The sequence below is a fragment of the Akebia trifoliata genome, chromosome 13 (assembly GCF_017979445.1).
Source record: "Akebia trifoliata isolate Shusen 1 chromosome 13, ASM1797944v1, whole genome shotgun sequence".
In the NCBI taxonomy this organism is placed as follows: Eukaryota; Viridiplantae; Streptophyta; class Magnoliopsida; order Ranunculales; family Lardizabalaceae; genus Akebia; species Akebia trifoliata.
In genome coordinates this window covers 2,426,015-2,450,318 of record NC_141387.1, presented here as the reverse complement: position 1 = coordinate 2,450,318, position 24,304 = coordinate 2,426,015, and the positions used below count along the sequence as shown (strand labels likewise).

The 24,304-nt window shown below is 33.5% G+C and overlaps 1 protein-coding gene across 1 annotated transcript; it reads left to right on the top strand.

The window, feature by feature from the left end:
* Window positions 1–12,178: 12,178 nt before the first annotated feature.
* LOC147387275 (homeobox-leucine zipper protein ROC2-like) lies at window positions 12,179–20,862 on the top strand. The gene is made up of 13 exons (XM_086420782.1): window positions 12,179–12,469; window positions 12,692–13,212; window positions 13,843–14,114; window positions 14,246–14,363; window positions 15,281–15,469; window positions 15,569–16,000; window positions 16,313–16,414; window positions 16,577–16,777; window positions 16,886–17,060; window positions 17,233–17,504; window positions 18,439–18,534; window positions 18,632–19,019; window positions 20,547–20,862. Exons 3-12 carry the CDS (start codon window positions 13,894–13,896, stop codon window positions 18,995–18,997), a joined length of 2,172 nt encoding a protein of 723 aa, XP_086276908.1. The 5' UTR covers window positions 12,179–12,469; window positions 12,692–13,212; window positions 13,843–13,893; the 3' UTR covers window positions 18,998–19,019; window positions 20,547–20,862.
* The last annotated feature ends 3,442 nt before the right edge of the window (window positions 20,863–24,304 follow it).

Sequence of the window (24,304 nt, the reverse complement as noted above, 5' to 3'; positions counted from 1 at the left end):
TTTTGAAGAACAGCATAGAGAGGTGGAAAAATCAATTTCCTTGGGAGTTGGTTAGGAAATTAATTTCCTCCTTGAGGGTAAAAACATTTAGAATAGAAATTAATTTCTATGACATGACAATACAAAACAATACACCTGAAAACCATATTTTCTCTGAAAAACCTTCATCCCATCAAGTGGTTTTCGTTGCCCATTTAATTCAATATATATCATCCTTTCTCTGGACATTGTTGAAAATTAATCCAAACCTCATCATTGGGTGGGTTGACTTATAATCCTAGAAAATATAATATATGAGCTGCTGAGTTATGCCTTCAGCAATACGTTGTTTCTTTCTTTAAAATATTTTGGGCAGTGATATTCTATTGGGGTTTATGTTTCAATAAATAAAAAAATTAGAAAGGGTGACCCTTTTAATGATGTATAATTTTAATTTGTTTGTATGCAACTACTCCATAAGGAGAAAAAATTTTAAAAATAAAAGTAGATTGGCTCAAGAACAGATGGATAAATGATTAAATATATATATATATATATATATATATCTGAAGACAAGAAATCCAATTTTGGTTGTTTTATTAGCGTTTTGTTCACGTGTGCCCTAAGGTTGCACATTAAGGTGAATTGACTACGCCTGGAGGGTGGTCCCAAGGAATTCATTGTTTCACGGAGTTTCAAACTCTTGACCTACCTTGTCGAAGGAATTTGTCAAGGCTAGGCTTGCCACTAGGCCAACCCCTTGGGGTTATCCAAGATCATATATAGGTCTTTACAGATCCTATGAGGGTGCCCTCATACCTGAGTAGTTCCATTGGTCCAAATCGACACAGGTCGTCGTTGGCTAGTTGTAGGACCATTGGATCCAGGTGTCACACATTTTCATATGATTAATGATTTTCTGACGCCCCCCTCTGACGTATGCTCTTCAGGGTGCCATGTGCTAGAATCATAGATTTTTCATCGGGATACAAAACTGCATATCTTTGTAAGGATGTACAATTATATATCTTGAGGAAAAATGTATATGATTCTATTCCATGCCACGTCAGGGAGCATATGTCAGAAAATCACGACTCTATTCATATTTGACCACACAACATATTAATGGATGGATGAGGTAAAATCGGTCCATTACATCCCCACAGATCAACAAATCAATTATCGTTAGGGTAACAAGTAACAAATAAGAAATGCTCCCCAATTGGGTATATGGATCAGAACATAATCTTGATTTTGTTTATTAAACTGATTAAAGTACTACTTAACTAACATTGTAATATAGTTTCAGTATCTTCTAATTATCCTCCTTTTAAAATCCTATAACACTAAAACCCCTTCTTTCCCCTTACCATTTTTAAATTGCAAAACAAACCCATTTCTTCTTATTAATCTGTATATTTAACTAAGTATATCCTCTTTGACATTTTTAGTTTGACAATTTAAATTATAGTTGAACTGTTGAAGAATGGTTGGTTTGATCATGTATTTAATTTGGCTAAACCTACTTCTTGCCACATTTGTTTAATTAAAATCTAACAAAGCAATCTAGGTAGAATGATTCTCATTTTCAGTGACCTAACAGTAATGAGTTGAGGCCACTACTTTTGTTATTGTAATGTTGTTTGTGGGGTCCAATTAACATGACCTCATTAAGGGATTGTTTCCCAAGTTTGGGTCAAATCCTTTGTATTCTCCCTTTTAAATACACAACCTAATTAAGCAGTGTAGGAACATGGAACTTTCATTTATGGGCTAGATAGGATTAAAAGTATAGTTAAAAAAAATTGAATCGTAGGGTGCTCAATTTGTTAGCAAAAAATGCGGACCAAACAAGAAATATTTCAAAATGATCAAAATTCCCTTGTCTTCAATCTATAGGCAAAATTCATGATCTCCCTCTAGAATTCTCGCCATGAACCTGAATTTTATGCCAAAAACTTCATCTTTTTAAGATTGATCAATTGTTCATAATTATTATCATGCAAAGACTCTCCCATCTGATCACCACTCAATTAACTTGAGTTGGTAAGGTAAGAACACAAAAATAATTTAAAATCCATGGATTTTTTCAGTAGTAGTGATAAGATTTATTATGGATTTTATTGTGTTATTATAATTGAAGGGGAATCAACTATTTTTAGAAACACAATGGGATTTAAGTGAAGAGATCATTTCCATCATTTTCCTTAATCTCCCACAGTAGACCAAAGTCAAGGGGTATGCTAGCTATCAAGTTAAGAATGTGGGTATCTCAAAATATTCACCAAAGTGACCCAATAGTGACTGTAGAAAAGTCGCAACATGGAACTACATGAAAAAAAAAAGTACTACAGAGGATATGCTCCCATTTAAATTACCCATAAAGGCAAATTGATTCTGATATTGTAACCAATTCAGGTTTTTAGCAACATATATTGATCATCCGTGTAAGGCCCAGATGAAAGAGGATTAACTTGGACCCAAAAATTGAGCCAGTAGACCCCAGCCCATTGAGCAGATAAAATTAGCCTTACTCTAGCCTCATATGGGCTGCGTCGAAATACCCATTAACCCAGCTCATCCCATTAGGAACGCTATCTAAAGTATAATCTCTGGTCAGATTTGAGGTCCCATTGACCATTGAGCATATAAAATTGACTAGTGATTTTATGATGCCCGCTTATCATTTCCTCGTGATACGCATAACCTTAAATCTTTTTCTTGTGTATCCCAAGGCCAGTGATCTACAGTTATGTGATGGGGGCGTGTGACAAAGGGGGGCGACATATTATCACAACTCTATAAAATTAGTCCTAGTCTAGCCTCATATGGGCTGGACAAAAAGCCCATTAATTCAGATCATCGCATTAGAAACTCTATCCAAAGTATAATCTCTGGTCAAATTTGAGTTTGTTATTCTCAATTGTTTGGCCCACCCTAGTTGCACCAATACTTCCCTGGATTCGGATTAACCTTTGTCTTAGCTGAACTTAGTATCACATATTTACTACTGAAATATTTGACAAGAAAATTTGACCGGTGAAAGCCCACAAATTTTAGAAATCGGATTTCGATGGTCCATGACCGTTGAAATTTTTTTATGTTCCCCAATTCAACGGCTTATAGCCATCAAATTTCTCCCATTCTCTACTAATTTTACAGTTTCGGTCCATCAATAAAAAAATATTACTATGAAAAATTCTACACCTTGGTCCGTCAAATTATATGAAATTCGATGGCCTTGGGTTGTCAAATATAGAATTGTTTCATGTTGTGTTTACCATGCAATCAGAAATTTTTCATATTTAAATGTCTGAAAAATTAAAAACTTCAAAAGAGACCCAAGAGTTTTAGAAAAGTGTGGGATACTCTGGAAGAATCTAAAATGTTCTAGTGATGTTCCATGTTATACATAGTTGAAAATTCTAGAATGTGTCTAGATATTTCTTTGGAGAGTTCTAGGTTTAGGAACTTTGATTCTTTTAGAGAGCTATTGGCTCCCCACCTTTTACTTATTATACCCCAACTAAAAATAAAGAAAATAAGGGTATGGTTGATTGTATGGAAAGTGACCTTCCATGGAATTTGAAATTCATGAAAAAATAATAGTGGAAAATAGGTAGGATTAAAAATTAAATTTCATTGTTTGATTTTACTTGGATTAAATCATGGAAAAAATATGAGAAAAAAAAAAGGAGAAGGAGAGGACGAAGAGGAAGAAGATGAGAGGAGGGGGAGAGGAAGAAGAAGATGAGGAGAAAGGAGGGAGGAGGATATGGTGGCGGTGACATATGGGTGAGAAAGTGAAATCCATGTTTTGGTAGACTTTTTTGATTGGGGTGGAAAATAAATTTTTATTTCCATGTGCAATCAAACACTTGAAAAATGTCATTTTTCATGGAAATTGATTTTTCACCCTATTTTCCATGTGCAATCAAATATGGGAAATGTTCAACAACAAACATTTTGACAAACATTTTGGCAAAACATTTTTCAAAATATGGGTTGCAGGTTTTGGAATGGGCTGATTTTTGGTGAGGATGATCTCTACGGTGAGGAGATCATCATCACCAAAAATCAGCCCATTCCAAAACTTCTAACCCATCAAAAATGGTTTACAAAAAATGGACGGTCCACGATTTTTCAACCTGTAAACATGGGGCTAGAAGTTTTGGAATGGGCTGATTTTTGGTGAGGATGATCTCCTCACCGTAGAGATCATCCTCACCAAAAATCAGCTCATTCCAAAACCTCTAACCCATGTTTTGAAAAATGTTTTGCCAAAATGTTTGTCAAAATGTTTGTTGCTGAAAGGGACCCATCAAATATACCCTAAATAAATAGTGTGGAATAAGTAAAAGTTGGATTAAAATTTTATATGAATCTAATCATAATTGTAACACAACTATTGAAATTATTTGAACAAGTGGTATAATGTTTTTTTAACCTTGAGACAATGAGCCGAACCTTTGTAATGTTCGAATGGTGTGTTTTAATATTTAATTGGGGTGTGATAAATAATTTAAGAAATTGGGGTGTATTAAATAAAAATTGGGGTTTCAATAGTAGTTCTCATTTTTTAAGAAGGTTCTAAAATTGGGGAAGATGTAAAAAAATTTAGATAATTCTTCTAACCTCCTTTCAAACTACAAATAGGGAAATAGTCTTCATTTGTACTCAAACTTGAATGAGTAATGCTCCAAAGTTTTACGCAAGTGTGTGTGAGAATTCTCTTGCGGTTGTTTGTGTCGAAGTTAGTTGGGGTGACTCTTAAGACATGTGGGATGATTTGATGAGCTAGATCATGGGGATTAGCTTGAGTGTCACACGGGTGCTAAGTAATGAGACACTAAGTTTGTGACATTAGACTTTGAATATAGTTCATTCAAGGTCCAAATCCTTCATGGGGGATAAACTCAATTTTCCCTAGCCTCTTTTGGCTATAAAATTTTCAATGCTCATGTTTTGAAACTTGAAGTAAGTGAAATCAAGCAAACACAATCAAATATCAATAATCCAATATAATAAGTACTTTAAGTGGGTCCCCCTTAATGCTTTACTATCTTAAATAGAAGTTTTGTAATTGAATATGGCAATATGAATAATAATTTCAAATATCTTCGATCTTATAATAAATATAAAATGACTTTAATGAATTAAAAGATCATAAAGAACTTCTAAAAAAGTGTAATTTGGAGAAAACATAAGATATCTCCATCATCGTCATCAAAACCTTATCCAGTTTTTGTTCTTTGGTTTTCGCTCCATTGAACAAATCTTGTTCTTTCATTTAATTCTGTCTAAAATATCATCATCATCTTCATCATCAAAGTCTAACCCCAAAGCTTTAAGATTGGCTAAATGAATCATGTTATTCATCATCATTTAATTATGTCTAAAATATAAGTATGGAATATCTATAAATATAATAACTCACTCGGTCCAAACCTTGGCCATTAATAATAGGAATATTTTTAATGTCCGACATCATTGATAACGTAGGCAACCAATTCCCTTTTTCTTCTTGATCTTTATTTTTTGAAAAGGGAAATTAATTTGTTAGGTATATTCCTACATGTCACTTTCTCATTAGTCATTGAACATAAAATGGACCATTAAACAATCCTAAACTTTAATCTCAATGCCTCAAATCTTTTGACCTAATTGAAATTTTAGTCTTACAAAACTTGTCATTTCCTTACTCGAGTCATATTTATTTGTTTCCATGCATCATAAATGGTGAAAACTTCATTAGTTGGCCTTTCACTTGCATTTACATGTCATGATCCTATGATCTAAGACGTAGATACGGATTTATGTAATTTAATTAAACATTTAACATTTCAAATCATTTATTGGTGGCCACAGAGGTCTAAAATCAGTTTTGGACTATAAATGTAAACTGAGCTATGGGTCCAACTTGAAAACAAATTAATTTATAATTTTATCTCGCTATCTTTGTCCATGTCCTTTCTTGTCTTCCTCTAATCCTCTCCCTTTTTTTATTATTTTTTTTATTTTTAACATGCATGTAACATCTAACTAAAGGTTGTACTTAGTCTCATTCATTTCTAATCTTATTTCCATTTTTAATTTCCATTCATGAATTCCAACACCCTTATGAGTTGTGATAATCTGACACTCTTTTGTACACTCCCTTTACATAATTATCGATCCTTCGCTTCAAGATACATAAGGACAAATATTTATGATTCTATGAACTGCGAGGTCAGAGAGCGTATCTAGAAGAATATCTACCGTAATTATCCTATTTTAATTGTGAGGATGGTATCCTTATCATTCTCCCCATTCGAATGAGATAAAACAAAGAAAAAGGAAAATTATCAACTAAAGGTATATTTTGGTCATCAATCATATTGGTTCTTCTTTCATGTATACATCAATTAAAAAAATAAAAAGAAGAAGTTGTTTTTATACTCCAGCTTTGTCCAACTATAATTATAATCTTTTATTCACGTTGGACTCCAAAATAATTCTCTAGAATTCTAGTCCGTGGAAGCACCCACTTAAGTGACTTTTGAAAAAAAAAATTACCATTTCACCCTTTCATTTGGCGTACTGTACTCACCACCACCTACCGAAGAAAAACCCCAAACCCACTTTCTTCTTCTTCTGAGTTTTTTGAGAGATTGAATCAATGGAGATTATGTTTTAGGGTTTGTTTTTTTCAAGTTATTTTATTTCTTTGAAATTTCTTTTATTTTTTTGCATTTGATCATTAAGAAATATGGAAAACAACTATTAAAACCTTAAAATGATAATTTTGAATCAAATAACTCAAAGATTTTTTGATAATTTTGTTCAGTAGGTTCAAACTGAAGTTTTTCTAACCAAAAGAACCAACAAACCAGGTAACATACCCCCATGTCTAAAATTATGTTGGGCTTGAAATATTTGGTCCATTAAGACTGGGCTGGATCGTGGTCCAATGACTTATGGTCAGCCCAATGGAATCTATACCATGGATGATGTAGCAATAAAAAAAGACAAAAAAAGTCAACGATCCAATGTGAAACCAAAATGCCTAATCTGGTTAAAGGACACTCTCATAAGTGACTTACAAAATATCACAAAGCAACAAAAGGTTCAGTACTGCACTGAAAAAAAAGGTTGAATTGGTAAAAACACTCCGTACTTTTCTAAAATTGGAGTTTTACCCTTGGACTGTAAGTCAATGCTATTGACCCTCTCTTAAAGTCATGTCACAACTCACAAGTCACAAGTGGTGGGGTGCACTTTGACATTTTCATACATATATAAAGAAATAGAGGAGGTTCATTACTCGATTAATGATTATGGTCAACTCAATAATTTTAAGAAAAGTACAGGGGTTTTAAACTAATTAAATCATTTTTCTGGGTAGTAATAACGATGACAGTAACAGCTCAAATATAGAGGAGAATCGAATGGCTGAAAATAGGTGTGGGACCCACCGAAAGAGCCGTGACTATCGGGGAGAATCTCCTTAAATGAGGAGAGTTTGGGTATCATATCGGGCGATATGTAGGCTTAAGGGTTGTTACAGTTTGACGTATCGGCCGATATTTGATGCTGAAATCATGGTAAGTGAAGGTGTGAATGGAATATAATATGCTTTGGGGTTTGCAAGCAAGGCGTGAAGCAGTAATGGCTTTTCCCATGCAGAGCCTGTGAGGATCAGTCATTTAAGATGAGAAGATTTCACACACCAGAGAGAGTTATAGTGTCGTGCACTGTTTGATACGTTAGACAGATATGTGAGGATATTTCTAGGGATTTTTATAAAAAAGAAAAAAATTAATCCCTAGAAAATCAATATTGATCCTTAATTTTATAGAGAGCGCTATTAACACACCAACTTTTTCTTACAACACACTAATCTGTGTCATAGATGATTGGTGTGTTGTAAATAAAAGTTGGTGTGCAAATAGAATCTATCAATTTAATGTCCATCTCTCACCTACCCTATGTTTGAGGCTGAGCGTCAAACGTTATTGGAGACTAGAAAGAATGAAAGATGATGATGGGCCCACCAACGAGTGGTGACACGAAAGAAACCCTAATTTTGGGAAATGACCACACACATGCGTACTGACCTAAAGCAAGTGATATCTTATATACCCATATATCAGTGAGGAGTCTTCTATTAGTTCCAAATTCTTATAAATTTTCAATTAATCAAATTATATTTTTCTCATTCACTCTTTGTTAGATTATTCATTCACTTGAAACTCATATGCTTTCACACACATTTTCAGTCACTTTGACATAAATTTGTATTTAGATGGTGGAAAGGGAGTTATATAATATTAGTATCCATTCCTTTAATTCATTTATTTATAAATTTGTGTTAGAAAAATAAGAAAATTAAATTAAATAAGTTGGGTAATTCGATCTTACCCATTAATAAATAATAATTACCTACTTAAAGAAGACTTTAGACATCACTTTTTAAATGATGTCTATAGGAAAAAAGTAATGTCTATAGGAGTGATGTCTATTCTTCAGAAGAAATATTGTGCGTAAACGATAGCTTGTAGATACCAATTTTTTCAAAAATTGCCGTGTAAAGATCAAACATAAATCAATGTCTAAATTTCACACTTTTTGAATCTCTTCACCTGTGAAAAATTCACTTTAGATATCATTTCTTTTTTAAAAAATTGACGTTTTTTTTTTTTTTTTTTTTAAGTGATGTTTAAAATATTTTGGTGTAGTAGTATATATATTGAAGAAATCAAAATTCTTTGTTATAGAAAATTACATTTGTTTTCACAGGTTATATAATTGCAGACTTAATAGTTGATTTTCTCCACCTTTAGGTGTATTTGTATTAAAATCAAATATTTTATTGACCCACCAAGTGTTAGTTGAGATGGTAAGGGCGACTGGATTTACTTCCCAAGTCACACCTTCGAATCTGTATATGCCCCTCCACAAAAAATGTCTATTTTTAATTGTTGTACACGTGCAGTATGGTTGGTATGTGCCACGCGCCAAAGGAAAAAAAAATCTTGTATTGGATCTAAACATTATAGAATCCACTAAATGAAAAAAGAAATCATCAATAAAATATTAATATGCAAAAAAAAAAAAAAAAAAGTTTATTTTGTACCTATTGTTGTTCAAATATTCATTTGGTAAAAATGTAACTATCATGGCTTGCCATAATTTTCTTAGTTGGTTTTAAAATTCAGATAAATCCAAATGATTGTCATAGAGGCCATCAAGCTTGTGTTTCCATTGTAATCAGCTATCTCATTAAACTTATTCAAATTGAGTTGATTGGTTGAGATTTTGTAGAGCTTGGTTGTTTTGTGAGAGCTAGGTTGAGTATTGGATTCACTTTTCTTATTGCCTGAGGCTTAAGAAACATTTAATAAGTTTTAATGGATCATTTTTTTAAATTTTGGCATCTATAAATCTAGATTACAAGAAAAAGAATATTTCTAAAATATGTAAATTAATTCCAGTCGATGTTGAAGATTTGGATCATTTTAGCAAGGTTCGATTCATTTCAAGTTTGAAAACCACATGTATCCTAGTAAAAATAGATAGCGTCATTATATGTTATTTGAACTTTAGTAGCGATCTTACTGATGTGGTTTAAAAAAAAAATTTAGTGGCGCTTTTAAGACGTTGCTACTAAAAATTTTGTCACTAAAACTTTTACTGATGACTTTTATACGTATAACAACATGAACTTCAAACAACAAAAAAGTGTCTTGATTACTTGTAGTGGAGTACCAAATAAAAAATCATTTTGTCAATTAAAATTGATAATATTATTAATGAGAAAATGATGCATATCTTATGAGACACATAAAATTATGTTTTGGTAAGAGTACAATAACGAGCAAAGAGAGTTTCTAAGAAATTCAAGAAGTTCCAAAAATACCAACAAAAAAAAAAACAAAAAATTCAAATAAAATAATTACACCTATGCAGTAATTCCAGAAAAGTTGATCACTTAAATTGAAAATATTACTAATGAGGACATGATGCATGCGAGTCAAATACAATTCAATTTTGAGTGCTTTCGTGAAATTTGAAAATATAAGTAGTTGAAAGTTTATTTATTATAAATTAGTTTACCATGCTCATACATTATCATTGATCCATAGGTAAATTGGAATCTAACAGTATATGTATGATTATATAATTAGTTGTATTTATTTCTCTCTTCAAAAATAAATAAAAAGAAGACTCATTAATAGCATAGATTTGCTTCTTTGTTCATCTCTTCTTCTTTTTCTGAGAAAAGTTATGTTGCCACCTTTAAACTGTTTGTCCTTATCAAAAGTAGGATACAAATATCTCAAAAATGTTATGGGTCCACAAATACCATCAATGTTTATCCCACGCCTGATGGACCTACACACTATAATCAAGTTGATTGGTAGTATTTTGTTATTGTATTTGCATATTTAATCATGGGTTTCGTTAACAATAAGAGACCCATTTATTCGATCCAAGCCCATGATGATAATGTCTATAAATCGCCAATCAGACTGAGCTGATTTACTAAGTTTTTTCCCACTAGGGTAGGCTCAATGGGTCAATGGGTTCGGAAGATTGTTCCAACTAGCAATACCAGAGGATGTAAGTATCAATTAATGTGTTTATGTTTTTTTTTTTTTTTTGTCTCAAGTGAAAAGAAGATGAAAATTAATAAACCATTAATACAAACTTTCACCCCAGTTTATCAATAATAAAAAATATTTAAAAAAAAAAAAAATACAAACTTTAACATAATAGAAGAAAAGTAATTAAATTAAGATACGAGTAAAAACAAGGTTGGAAACATAGTTTTAAACTTTTTCAACAAGTCGAGTCAACTCAAGTACTCAAGAGTAGACTCTTGAGTTGATTCGGTCAGTATATAAAATAATTAAATATACATTTGTATTATAAAATTGAAAATTTTATTTATTTATTTGTTTATTTTTCAGGAAAAACAAAAATGTTAAATTGACTTCCTACAATGTTGTGTTGATGTAATGGTGTGCATAGAACAATATATTATTTTCCAAATAAACTGTTGTATACTCGAGGAAAATTGATGTTTCTCTGTAGGCATACCATACGTTGAGTGCTCAAAAATAAGAAGGATTATATTGGCACACCAAATTTTACTCAAAACACACCACTCTTTTGAAACTAACGCAACTTTTGTCCAAAGTCCGATTTTGATATACGGTTCATCTTAATTCCTAAAACATGCATTTTGAGTGAATTTGTCACTTTTATAATCAATGAATTCACTGGTATAACTATGGATTCTTAGATATTAAAAGTGATGAACTCACAAGTTTGTAGGTTAGAAAAATAATGAATACATGTTCTGGGAATTAAAATGAATAGTATATCAAACTTGAAATTTCGTCATATTCAACGTGCCAAAAGGGAGATTCACCCTTGAAACTAAACAATTTTCACTTATAGATTGGTGTATTAATATACTAGAAAATATATATAACAACCTAACTCACCTAGTTGAACAATGATTTCTCGATGTCCCTTCTGACACACGTCCCCTTGACATGGCATGTGCTAGAACCATAAATTTTTTCTCGGGATACACAATTGCACATTTTTATGAGGATGTACAATTACATATCTCAAGAAAAAAAAAAAATCTATGGTGCTAGCCCATACCTAGCTAGGGGGCATGGGTCAGAGGGTGCGTCAAAAATCACGATTCCACCCAGTTTTTTAGCTTATGTTGGTGATATTCCGAGTAGTCTAGCTAGACTAATTAATTAAAATGACTGAGGAGCGATCCCGAGTCTACTGGAAAATCGACCGAGTAGAGTTGACTCGACATGTTTTAAGACTATGGTTGAAAATTACGTAGTTTGATAGCCGCCGTTCGTTTCTCCATATATAAGTCTAAGTCTTATAACCATAGAAGAAAAATAAGAGTCGTGACAACCGAACGCTTTTTATTAGACGCTCTCCTCACAAAACCGTCGATCATTTGCATCGGGATACACACAAAAAAGATTTATGGTTCTGTAACTGCCAGGTCAGGCATGTGTGAGGACGCCTGAAAATAGGTGCATCAGATTATCATTAGTCGAAAAATAAGCATGAGAATATGAGATAATCTCTCTCTCTCTCTCTCTCTCTCTCTCTCTCTCTCTCAGCATTTACACCTCTCGCTCGCTCCATAAATGCAATCCCACCCTCTTATACGCTCTGCAATTACTCTTCGCTGCCACATCTTCTCCACCTCTTCCCCCTTTCTCTTCTTCTTCAAAGGTCTCTTTCGTCTCCATCTTTTCTTCTTCATCGTTTCTTCATAGCTTCTCCCTCACTCTCTCAAAACCCAAAACAAAATTCCTCAAAACCACAGTCAAAGAAGGAAAACAGTGGTTTTCCGGTCATCAAATAGCCTGAAAACCAGATCTGGTCAGTCTCTCATTTGGGTCTCTAAACAGCTTTGCAAGGGTTCTTTTGCTTTTGATCTAAACATCCATACAAATAGGTATTTCATAACAATTTCTTCTTCTTCTTCTTCTTCTCTCTTCTCTCTCTCTCTCTAACCAGTTTTAAAGATGAGTGGTTCATGAAAACTACCCTTTTTAACATCTACTAAGAATTTTTTTTTTCTCTTTCATGTGATCATGTCTCTCATATTTTATTTCCACGCTATTTATTGATATATTCTCTCTCTCTTTTTTAATTTTTTAATTTTTTTTTTTTTCAGACAGATAGAACAGGTGAAGAAGGGAGACGTTGGATTCTTCCGAGATCTTCGTAAGCGTTACTCGTTTTTCTTCTGCTTCAGTCTGATAGAATTTTGTGTATCACATCGTCAACCTTCACCTGTACTATTTCTCGTGCATTGGCACGTGAGGACAGATAGGATTCAAACCCCCCTTTGAAATTTGGTCATCTCTGCCAGCTTATTACTTTTAATAGTCCTATCAGGGTTGCTCAGACAACAGTCGAGAATCTACTCAACGCTACCTACACTTGCTAAGGTCTTATATAAGAAACCAAAACAAACCTTAAAAGTTAAAAGACACTTTGAGAAGCAAAAGAAAAATATATAACGTAGAGAGGGAGGGAGAGGGAGAGAGAGAGAGAGAGAGAGAGATTTTAGGGTTTCTGATGACTGATATTCCTGATGGAATAATGATCCCGGCAATATATGTACCGCTGATGATGGAAAGGAAGGGAAAGGTTGCTGGATTTGGGTCATCTTAGTAGCTTACGCTCAGTCAGGTCAGCACTTCATACTCTCTCTCTCTCTCTCTTGAATAATTCCTTTCATGTTTCTATTCTCATTTCTGTGGATTTTGGGTTTGTTTGATTTACTTTTCTTTTTAATGGGATTGTAAGACTATAATTGGTTCTGTATATTAGACTTATTTTTCTCTCTTCATCTTTCTATTTGGACTTAGTGTTTCATTCTCTCCTTGTTTAGGTTATAGATTGTCAGATTTTAGAGGTCTAAATGTGGATTTTGGTATTTAAAAAAAGAAATTAAGCCGAGGGCCCTTTCTAGGGCGATCATTCTCAAAATTAGAGAAAAGGGTCTTCTTTTGCAGAGGAGAGAGAGAGAGAGAGATCTGTCCTACAACTTTGGGTTAACTGCATGTCATCGACACATTTTTCAACATAGGTCTTCTAAGAGGGAGAAAGTAGGGTAGATCTATGTATTGCCTTACAAATTCTTCTCAACTGCTTCTAAAGTTGATATATCATAGTCTCAACATGGTTTTGATAACTTTTATTCCCCTCTTTCATCCTTTATTTTTTGTTTCTTTCAACTTCTAATTTCTATCTCCATATATAAGTTGGTTTTACAGTCTTCTTTCTTTGTGGATGGTTAACATTCATTCTTCTTGGTAGATTGAGCAACCATAGCTTTGTAGCTTCGGAAATCTTAAGGATCTGTAGAATATGTTCCAGCCAAACATATTTGAGGGTCACCACAACCTACTCGACATGACCCAAAACACCCCCGAAAGTGAAATTGGGAAGATCAGAGAGGATGAATTTGAAAGCAAATCAGGCAGTGAAAACATTGAAGGCGCATCAGGTGACGATCAAGATCCAAACCAGCGTCCCCGAAAAAAGCGTTACCATCGTCACACCCAGCATCAAATTCAAGAAATGGAAGCGTAAGAGATATATATTTTTTCTGTTATGCAAAGCTTAAGATCTTAAATAACTATATTGAAGAAAATACAATGGAAGGTCTTTTTCTTCTTTCAACATATTTGATTCTAAGCCCATTGTTTTCTTTTTCCAGTTTCTTCAAAGAGTGTCCTCACCCGGATGATAAGCAAAGGAAGGAGCTGAGCCGTGAATTGGGATTAGAGCCTCTACAAATCAAGTTTTGGTTTCAAAACAAACGTACCCAAATGAAGGTAAAAGCTTTTGCATAGACTCCAGTTAAGGTTTTGACTATGTTCTCTAATATAAAAATGGTGTATGTTTTAGGTCACTTTTGGTTGAGATTATTAGATCCTGACTCTCTTTTCTGATTTAGGATTGTTATAATTGTAAATTACAATTTCATGTGCTGAATATGGGAAAATTCCCATTCCAGTACACTGTTCATTTTAATTCCCAAAAAATGATCTGCATGCTTTGGGAATTAACTTTCAGCGAGATCGTCACTTTTAGAATAAATATGTATATCTCATTGTTAAAAATGTTACGATATATCTGATTGACTAAGTCACGATATCACTACTAATGTTTTAATTTTTATTAGCGAGATCGTCGCTTTTAGAGTAAAATACCTGTGAAGATCTACCTAACGTTTTAATTTTATCAGCCAAATCATCACTTTAAATTAGGATACATACTTGTGATCTGCTACTTCATTTTCATTCATGTTTAGGGAAATAAAATGAACAGTATACTGAAATGGGAATTTTAACAGAAGTTGTGCATGTTTTGGGAATTTTCTTTGGTTATAAATTTTGAAAAATGATTTTGAGAATTCAAAATCTTGTTTTGGCTATACTATTCCCTGATTTGCCGCATTTCCTAGACTAGTGGTGGTGCTTTTCGAAAAGCTATATTTCTTTCTTTTTTAACTATTCTCGCCGGAATCTAGAATAAATCTTGTTTTTATTGGCCCTAATTTCTATATTTGTAGCCAATTTATGTTTTTGATTGTGGGAGAAGTGCTTCTACACTGCAAAACAAACATAACATTGGATTCTAGAATTGGATTATGATCAAAACTTGGATAAGGGATAAGAATCAGAAGAATTGTTGCTTTAGGAAACATTGCTTAGCTAAATTTGCTAATTTTAGATTCTAACCTTTTCAGACCCAGCATGAGCGCCATGAAAACACACAACTGAGAGGGGAGAACGATAAACTCCGAGCAGAGAACATGAGGTTCAAAGAAGCTCTTAGCAACACCTCGTGTCCCAACTGTGGTGGCCCAACTGCTATGGGTGAGATGTCATTCGACGAGCAACATTTGAGGATTGAGAATGCTCGACTAAGAGAAGAGGTAGTGAAGAAAGGAGAGACTTTTCTCGTTCTTATTTATCTTTAGGAGAGGTACAGATGTTCATTATAATGAAAATTAAACTGTCTTCCTTTGTTACAGATCGATAGGATTTCGGGTATAGCTGCAAAATACGTTGGCAAGCCTATGCTCTCGTACCCTCTTCTTTCTTCTCAGGGTCCTCCTCGCTCACTTGACCTTGGGGTTGGGAACTTCGGAGGAATCGGAAGTGAATTATATGGAGCGGGAGATCTCCTTAGGTCGGTCTCCGGTCCTATCCAGGCAGATAAACCTGTGATCATTGAACTTGCAGTTGCAGCAATGGAAGAACTTATAAGAATGGCCCAACTAGGGGAACCGTTGTGGGTACATAGTCTTGATCATACTTATGAAATTCTAAGTGAAGATGAGTACATGCAAACATTCCCGAGGGGAATTGGGCCAAAGCCATTTGGACTGAAGTCAGAAGCTTCTCGAGAAACTGCCGTTGTTATCATGAATCACATTAACCTCGTTGAGATCCTCATGGATGTGGTAAGTTAATTCAACCTTAATTACTAAACAACAGTTTTGATTTGAAAATGTCCTAATAAATGGAAACTCATAATATTTTTTTATACATGTCAAAGCGATGGAAAACAAAAAATGTCTTTTACATATCCACCCAATTTGTCAAATATTTTGAAATGATACAAGGAAAGGTCTATTTATGCACAACTGAAAAATTCTCCTTGGAATAACTATATGATCATTGAGTTTATACCAATGAACAAAAAAGAAACATTTATATCTCCATATTATTAATAAAGCTTGCTTTGCTCACAATTTTCCGTTTCTGATCAACAGAATCAATGGTCGAATATATTTTCTAGCATTATTTCAAGAGCCATGACTCTAGAAGTCCTATCAACCGGCGTAGCAGGAAACTATAATGGAGCTCTTCAAGTGGTAATCAGAAATTCATCTTATCTTTATGTACTTTGAGAGAGACGGAGTTCATAATTTTGTTGGGCAGAAAAGTAAAATTGGGCAAAATCCAACTTGAAAATATTTCATTAAATCCCAAATGTTATTAGATTCTAAAATGACCCAATGTTTTGATTTTATTAGATGACAGCAGAATTTCAAGTCCCTTCACCTCTTGTTCCGACTCGAGAGAGTTTCTTTGTAAGGTATTGTAAACAACATGCTGAGGGAATTTGGGTGGTGGTCGATGTTTCCTTGGATCATTTGCGTCCTAGCCCGATATTGAGATGTCGGAGAAGACCATCAGGTTGTTTAATCCAAGAAATGCCAAATGGTTATTCCAAGGTAAATACATATTTGAAATAAAATTAAAATTCCAAATAATTCCCCTTCAATTCAATTAATAGCACATATTTTCTTAATTGGTGGATGACATTAATGTAAACTTCCTAGGTCATATGGGTCGAACATGTAGAAGTGGATGATAAAGCAGTTCATAGTATATATAGAACACTGGTTAACTCCAGCCTTGGGTTTGGGGCAAAGCGTTGGATTGCTACACTAGATCGACAGTGTGAACGCCTTGCAAGTGTTATGGCTAGTAACATGCCCGCTGGAGATGTTGGTGGTAATAAATGATTCTTTTTTTATTGAAGTAAACTCTTAAGTATAATAAAACCTGTTTCTTTAATCCGTTTCATGTTTATTGGAATTTTCATTTATCACAAATAAAAAGAAATTAAAGGAAGTTAATGATGTTCATTTTAATTATTAGCTAGTGTTCCTTGTTTACTTTACAGTGATCACAAGTCAAGAAGGGCGAAAAAGTATGTTGAAGTTGGCAGAGAGAATGGTGATGAGTTTTTGTTCTGGTGTGAGTGCTTCTACTGCTCATACATGGACAACATTATCAGGAAGTGGCGCTGAAGATGTAAGGGTCATGACTAGAAAAAGCATAGATGATCCCGGCAGGCCTCCTGGTATTGTGCTAAGTGCAGCTACTTCCTTCTGGCTTCCAGTCCCACCAAAGAGAGTTTTCAATTTCCTTCGCGATGAGAACTTTAGAAGTGAGGTAGAATTTTTGTAGAATTAGTCACCTTTTTTAAGATGGATCATTAGACAAAAATGAGCCAACTTGAAGAAATCTCAATTATGCAAATGAAAATGTTAATTATATGTTTTTTTAATAACTTATATGTTTTTTTCAGTTGTGAATAAATAACAAACAACATACTAACATAAGTTCCTTATGTATTTAGTAACCCTATTCAATAATCATGCCCTAACTTAGGAATGTATTAACTGATCTTTAATGTACTTGTAAATCATTTCATCTTCATATTTATGTTCTTATCTGTTGCACAACTGTATATCAATCTATCAAATCGTCATATGAAGTATATGCATCTCACCATTCACGATCATGTATTTATGCCATTTGATGGCATATTTATGTTCTTAATCTATTGCACATCTGCATATCAATCTACCAAATCATCAGGTGAAGTATGTGTATCTGACCATTCATGATCATGTATTTATGCCATTTGATGGCATTGAAAGCAAGCTCATGCACATTTTTCACTAAGAGAGACATGGATGATGAGAGCATACACTATATTCATGCATGATAAATAATGACTATCTTGCATACTTTTTTAAGCACCCTAGGTTTGAGGGTTGGTGAGATGACCAAGACCACGTCTCAAGAAACAGAGGTCTTCAGTTTGAATCCCCTCTTAGGGCCCATCCTCAGGAATTTGTCTCAGAATTTACCTTGGGCGGGGGTAGAGGAGGGTGCACTAAAATGTCAGGAGTCCTCATTCAAAAAAAAAAAAAAAAAATACACACACTTGAGGGCATGCTAATTAATTCAAGTCATAATTTTTTGTGAATGATTAAGGATTAAAAGACTCTTGTACCCAAATTTGATACCTTGAATTTCAAATTCTCAAGAAATCTGGTTCTTTACTTACTGGCACGTCAATTTTTTGTTACAATCACAGTGGGACATTCTTTCTAATGGCGGTGCTGTTCAAGAAATGGCACATATTGCTAATGGCAGAGATCCTGGTAACTGTGTTTCTCTACTGCGAGTTAATGTAAGTTGCATTTTATGTTTACATGTTTATACAACTTACAGACTTATATGAACCTAACATATTAACTGACTAAATTATTTATAATATTAAAATGTAGACTCCAAATTCTAGCCAGAGCAACATGTTGATATTACAAGAGAGTAGCACCGATCCAACGGGCTCTTTTGTAATCTATGCTCCTGTTGATATTGTTGCAATGAACGTGGTTTTAAATGGAGGAGACCCAGACTATGTAGCACTCCTTCCCTCTGGTTTTGCTATACTCCCCGATGGGCTAACAGTAAATAGAGGTGGAATTACTGAAGTTGGATCTGGTGGATCTCTACTGACAGTCGCATTTCAAATCTTAGTCGATTCGGTTCCAACTGCAAAACTCTCTCTTGGATCAGTGGCTACTGTTAACAATCTTATTGCGTGCACTGTTGAAAGGATTAAAGCCGCAGTTACAAGCAATGATGCATGAACTGGATAGCCTAATATATGAAGTGAGTCAAATTTAAAACTTGTGCATTTGGATTTTGAATTTGAGTCATATTGGAGTATCATTGTAATGTACATCGTGGGGGACATTTCTGGCATGGATGTGCAACATAACCATCGATGTTTTTCATTGAGATACAAGTGAGTTCTCGATGAAAGCATCTATGGTTCTTACTTACATCCACATCAGAAATATCCCCCATGATGTATATTTTAATGCTACTTCAGCATTATCTTTTGAATTTATAATCATTCAAGGTTTCCATTGAGTCTATCATTTCATGCTCTTATTGTGTAATGCTTGACAACTATTGAAGTCTTTTACATGGTGTAGTAGTTGGTGCCTTGTAATTTAAGGAGGACTAACATTTTTCTCAGAGACAAACGAAGCCAGTATTTCATAGAATCCCAGATTGACTAATCACATGAACCACTTGTATCTATACTCATTAGGCTTGATGTGATTGGTCATCTAAGAATCTGTGAAATCCTAGGTTGATTTTTTTGTGAGTAAAAAGTTTCTCATTTATAGTGCTTCTTTGGAAGGTCTTGAGGGTGTTGTAGTAGGGCAAGTCAATATCTTTTGCATGGAAAATGCTGAACTGACAACAAAACTCAATGTGTATCACACTATGTAGACATGGATGTATGTACGGAACCATGGATGTTTTTCATTGAGATACGAGTGAAAAGCATCTATGGTTCTATGCACATTGATGAAAAGCATCCATGGTTCCATTCATGCACACCTCCACAGCCGCATAGTGTGAAACACACTGAATTTCAGTCACTCCAGCACCACTCCTTGTACATTTATGATTTAGGGGATCTCTAAATTGGGTTTAGAAGTTCTAGATAAAGGGTTCTACTACTTATTAGGGTCTATAAATAAATATCTCGAATACTATTCTTATGGATGGGATTCATATAATATCTTTCTTGATTGATTAATACAATACAAACAAACCAAAAGGAGTTCAAATACACCTAAAGGTTTAGAAAACCTAGCACGTGCAAGGAAACACAAATAAACAAAAGCAAACAACCATTCCTCGTAATTTACAATCAAACCCTAATTGAAAACCATGTCTTCATAGAAATCGTCTAAGCTTTACTATATTTTTTGAATATTCTATTTTAGGGTTTCTCTATATTGGGTTTACAATTTTAAGAGCTTCATGGTTTAGGAGGATGATTTCAATGCTTATACATATAAAGTCCTTAGGGTTGGGATGTTGGTTATCTTTATTTCTTATTATTTTAAGAATATCATTGTTTTATGAAACTGTTCTTGAGCATTAAAAACTTTAGTTTATAATGGTTGGTTCGATGTATAATTTCTCCTTCCAAGTTCCAACTGCACTCCAAGTGGTATCTTCCATTTTCCAAACCCCAAAGAACGTATGAAAAAGTGGAAAGGAAACGTTTCCATGAATCCCTTCTAATGAATTAAATGCCCTCGCTTTTAGTAGTCTTGTTTGGGTATAATTTTCAAAGTTGTTCTCAGTTTTGATTGTTTGTTATTATTGCAGTATAAACAGAAGAGCAACAATACAAGACAAGGAGTGGATTTTAAAGTTGTAAAAGAAAGAAACTAGAGAAGTCAAGAACGCACCTTACATGATTCGTACTTTGTGGTGTGCTTGGGTTGCATTGCACCACTTTGCATGGGTTCTGGTTCGGGTATTGACTTCCAAACAAAAGAAACTAAGAGATCTTTCTAGGGTTAGGGTTTTTTTTTTTTGGATAAGTGGATTGTTGTTTCATTTTTATGACTTTGTTTGGTTTTAAAACTTCAGTGGTTTGAAGTTGGAACACACTCCTTCCAACTTACATTGTCTTCTTCAAGGTTTGGCTTTGTCTGTTTATGTGCTCTTTGAGAGAATTTGTGTTCACAAAAAAAGTAAGTTTAGGATTTAACATGATCCTGGATGACCAATCCCACGAAGCCTAACGAGGTAGTTTTGTTATTTGGGGATGCCGTCAATACAAGTGGGGGAATGGATTCTGTCCCTCCCAGTTGAGCTCTCGTTAACCCAACGCTTTATTGCCTCCCCAATCCGATGGAAAAGGATGTTACTGTTTCTCGAGACAGAATTCTTGACTAATTCGCGTAATGGGTTCATGTGATTGGTCATTTAAGGATCATGTGTGAATTCCTGGATTTTCTTTTGTATGAGAAAAATTGTTTTAGTGCTCTCACTATAAAAAAAAAAATCATGTAGAAACGTCAATACAATATTTCATAGAATCCCAATAGATGGACTCAATTTGGTAAATCTGTGATTATGTGAAATCTTGGATTGAGTTTCCTATGAATAATTTTTTTTTTCCTTTTGCATATACATATATGCTGGACTTTTCTAACATCTTAGAGAGGCTAGTGCTGAGATGGGAAGTGAAATACAAGTTTCCTAGGAATCAGTTTCCTGGGATATATCCTCCCATATATTTAATCTAAGCCCTTGTTAGACACAACACTAGAATTTTTCTTCTATGTGGTTGTGTAATGTTTCTCACAACATGATAAAAACCAATATTTGACAGCCTTGGGCTGCCAAATTTCATAAAATTCGACGAACTAAGACGTTGAATTTTTTGTTGTCAATTTTTTTTTCGATGGATCGAAATTGTCAAATTAATGGATGATGGGAGAAATTTGATGACTCTAAGTTGTCGAATTGGGGAACTCAAAAATTTCTACGACCATGAGCTGTCAAAATTCAATTTCTAAAATTTATGGGCTCTGGTTGTTGAATTTTCTTGTCAAAATTTTCAATTTTCATGTAGTGTCTGATCAATTTTCTTTCAGAACAGGTGGAATTCTCTTTTATAAAAGATGAGCTAAATCATATGACAATTCTATCAAAATCTTCTTGTTAGTTGGGGGAAGGATGAGCACGGATTGCATACTGTCCTATGGATGGATTTAAGTCGAAAGTTCAAAAAATGGTAAAGTACTCGTACATATATATTAATAAAAGTCAATAAATTATTTCATTTTATCAATCAAATCTGCTCTCTTGCTGTATGTATAGTACAATTTCTACACTATGTTTCCAAATTCTGAACTAGACAAATTGATCCATATAGATATTTTGAAAAATGGCATTATACAAAAAATTCTTTATGATTATATTGTATATTTATTAGGTCTGTTTTCCAAATTTGGGAAGGAGGGTTGGTGTGGATTTTTTTTTATAAATTTTTTAAGTTTCCTAAATTGATAATATTGCAACAAAGGATGTCCCTCTCTCCTTTAATTATTATCATTTAAAATAATTTATATTAACATAATTTTCAATGCATAACTTGGTTAGTGAGAAAACTAATAAGCTCCCCCAAATAATTTTTAAAATATATCAATATTAAATATTTTTATTTAATAATCAATTATTATTTTTAATGATGTAAAATGCTCTTTTGATGTCCTTGAAAACTTTATTTTTTTTGTCCAAATTCGTACACAGAGAAGAAATATACTTATTTTGTTACCAGTCCATTTACCATTTAATAAATTTCTATTATTTTGTCTAAATATTTTTATTTGAAAAGAAATTAGGGTGATATAGACATTTCCCCTCCAATTTTTTATCAATATTAGAGTGAACTGTTGTGTTTCAAAATGATGGCATGTCCCCTTACCTCGATTTGAGGAGTCAATGGATGCTCGAAAATTCGAGATTTGATACGAATTTGAATTCGAAAAGTCGAATATTGTCCAAAAATTTCAGATATCAGATTCGAATTCGGATAGTTTTTATATATTCGAATCCTTATCGGATACTGATTAGGATATTAACATTTCGATTTCGATAGTATCCAATTCAAAATATATATATATATATATATATATATATATATATATATTATATACATAGTATAATATATAATAGGTTTTTTTTTTTTTAATAATGAAAAATCAGTTGGAAAAGGAAAAATTATGTTTTTTTTAATATACAAATTATTCGAATTCGGATAGAGTTTTAGAACATCCGTCGAATTCGAATATCAAATAAAAATTTTGGATTCGGATATTGCTGTATTTGAATCGATAAGCATCCGTTAACAGCCCTAACCTCGATTTTGTATGAGAGGCTAAGCTAATATGACCTAAATGCCCTTGTGTTCAACCTTTGGCTAAAATCCCTTGATTATTCTCCCAAAAAATTCTGTCATCCTCAAGTTGTTAACTTCTAAGGGAAAATATTTTTAACCGGCTTGATCTTGTCTTTAATCCATCATATTCAATGTCTCATAGAACGTTCATGATTTTCTACATTAAAAAAGAAAAAAACAAAACAAAACAAAACAAAATACAAAATACAAAAAAATCCAACCTATCTTATTCTTGATATTTCAAGGTTGGAAAAGAGAATCTTAATATTGAAGATGCATTTACCCTAAAAATCCATTCTATTCAAACTATTAACCTTTAGTGAAAACTATTTTTAGATTATTCAACCTCGTCTTCAATCCACCCTTTTCAATTTCTTTTAGAAATCATTAATTTTTTAACAAAAAATCCATCCTTCTACTTCTCCAAAAATTCTATCTTTTTCTTGAGTTTTGAAGGTTGAAGAGATGGAATTTAATGTTGAAAACAAGGGCAAAAAAACTGTTACAAATGAATAGTTTCGAGAGAAAATCAACGGGTTTTTGGAGATAATCAAGGAGTTAAATTCAACTATAAAAATGTTAAGTAGTGCTATTACTCAAGTATGGTACTTCATCATGTATAGTTACCTTGGAGACAATTATAACCACTAAATATAAAATTGTATTGATGGAGCAAGTGACAATGTCGAAGCTTGATTGGTAAGGTTTCTAATCTATGTTTCTTTTGTAAACCGGGGTATCTAGGCCTCTTAGAGCACCCAAACTGATCATCAAGACACGTGCAATCCCCTCCCCCCACATGCACTAGGTAATTTCTAAAAGAATCCCTAAGATTGGCTAACAAGGGGGTTAGACTCAAGACCTCCCCCTTTTTGGAGGAAGGTCTTGGCTACTATTCCCAACACTTGTTGGTTAACAATCAATTGGATTTGAAGGTATAGGTATACTTCACCATGATTTTCCCTGCCCAATAATCAATGTGGTCTCAATTAAGGAATAACTAATTTCACCAAAAGATGCCCTCAATACAATATAACCTAACTAATTGGATGAATTAGCAAAATAACCATCATCATCATACACATATTATCCTAAATATTGGTGGCATGAATCTTATTTCCACTTTCAACTCTATCTTGATCCATAGATCCAAATAATTATATCAATGACC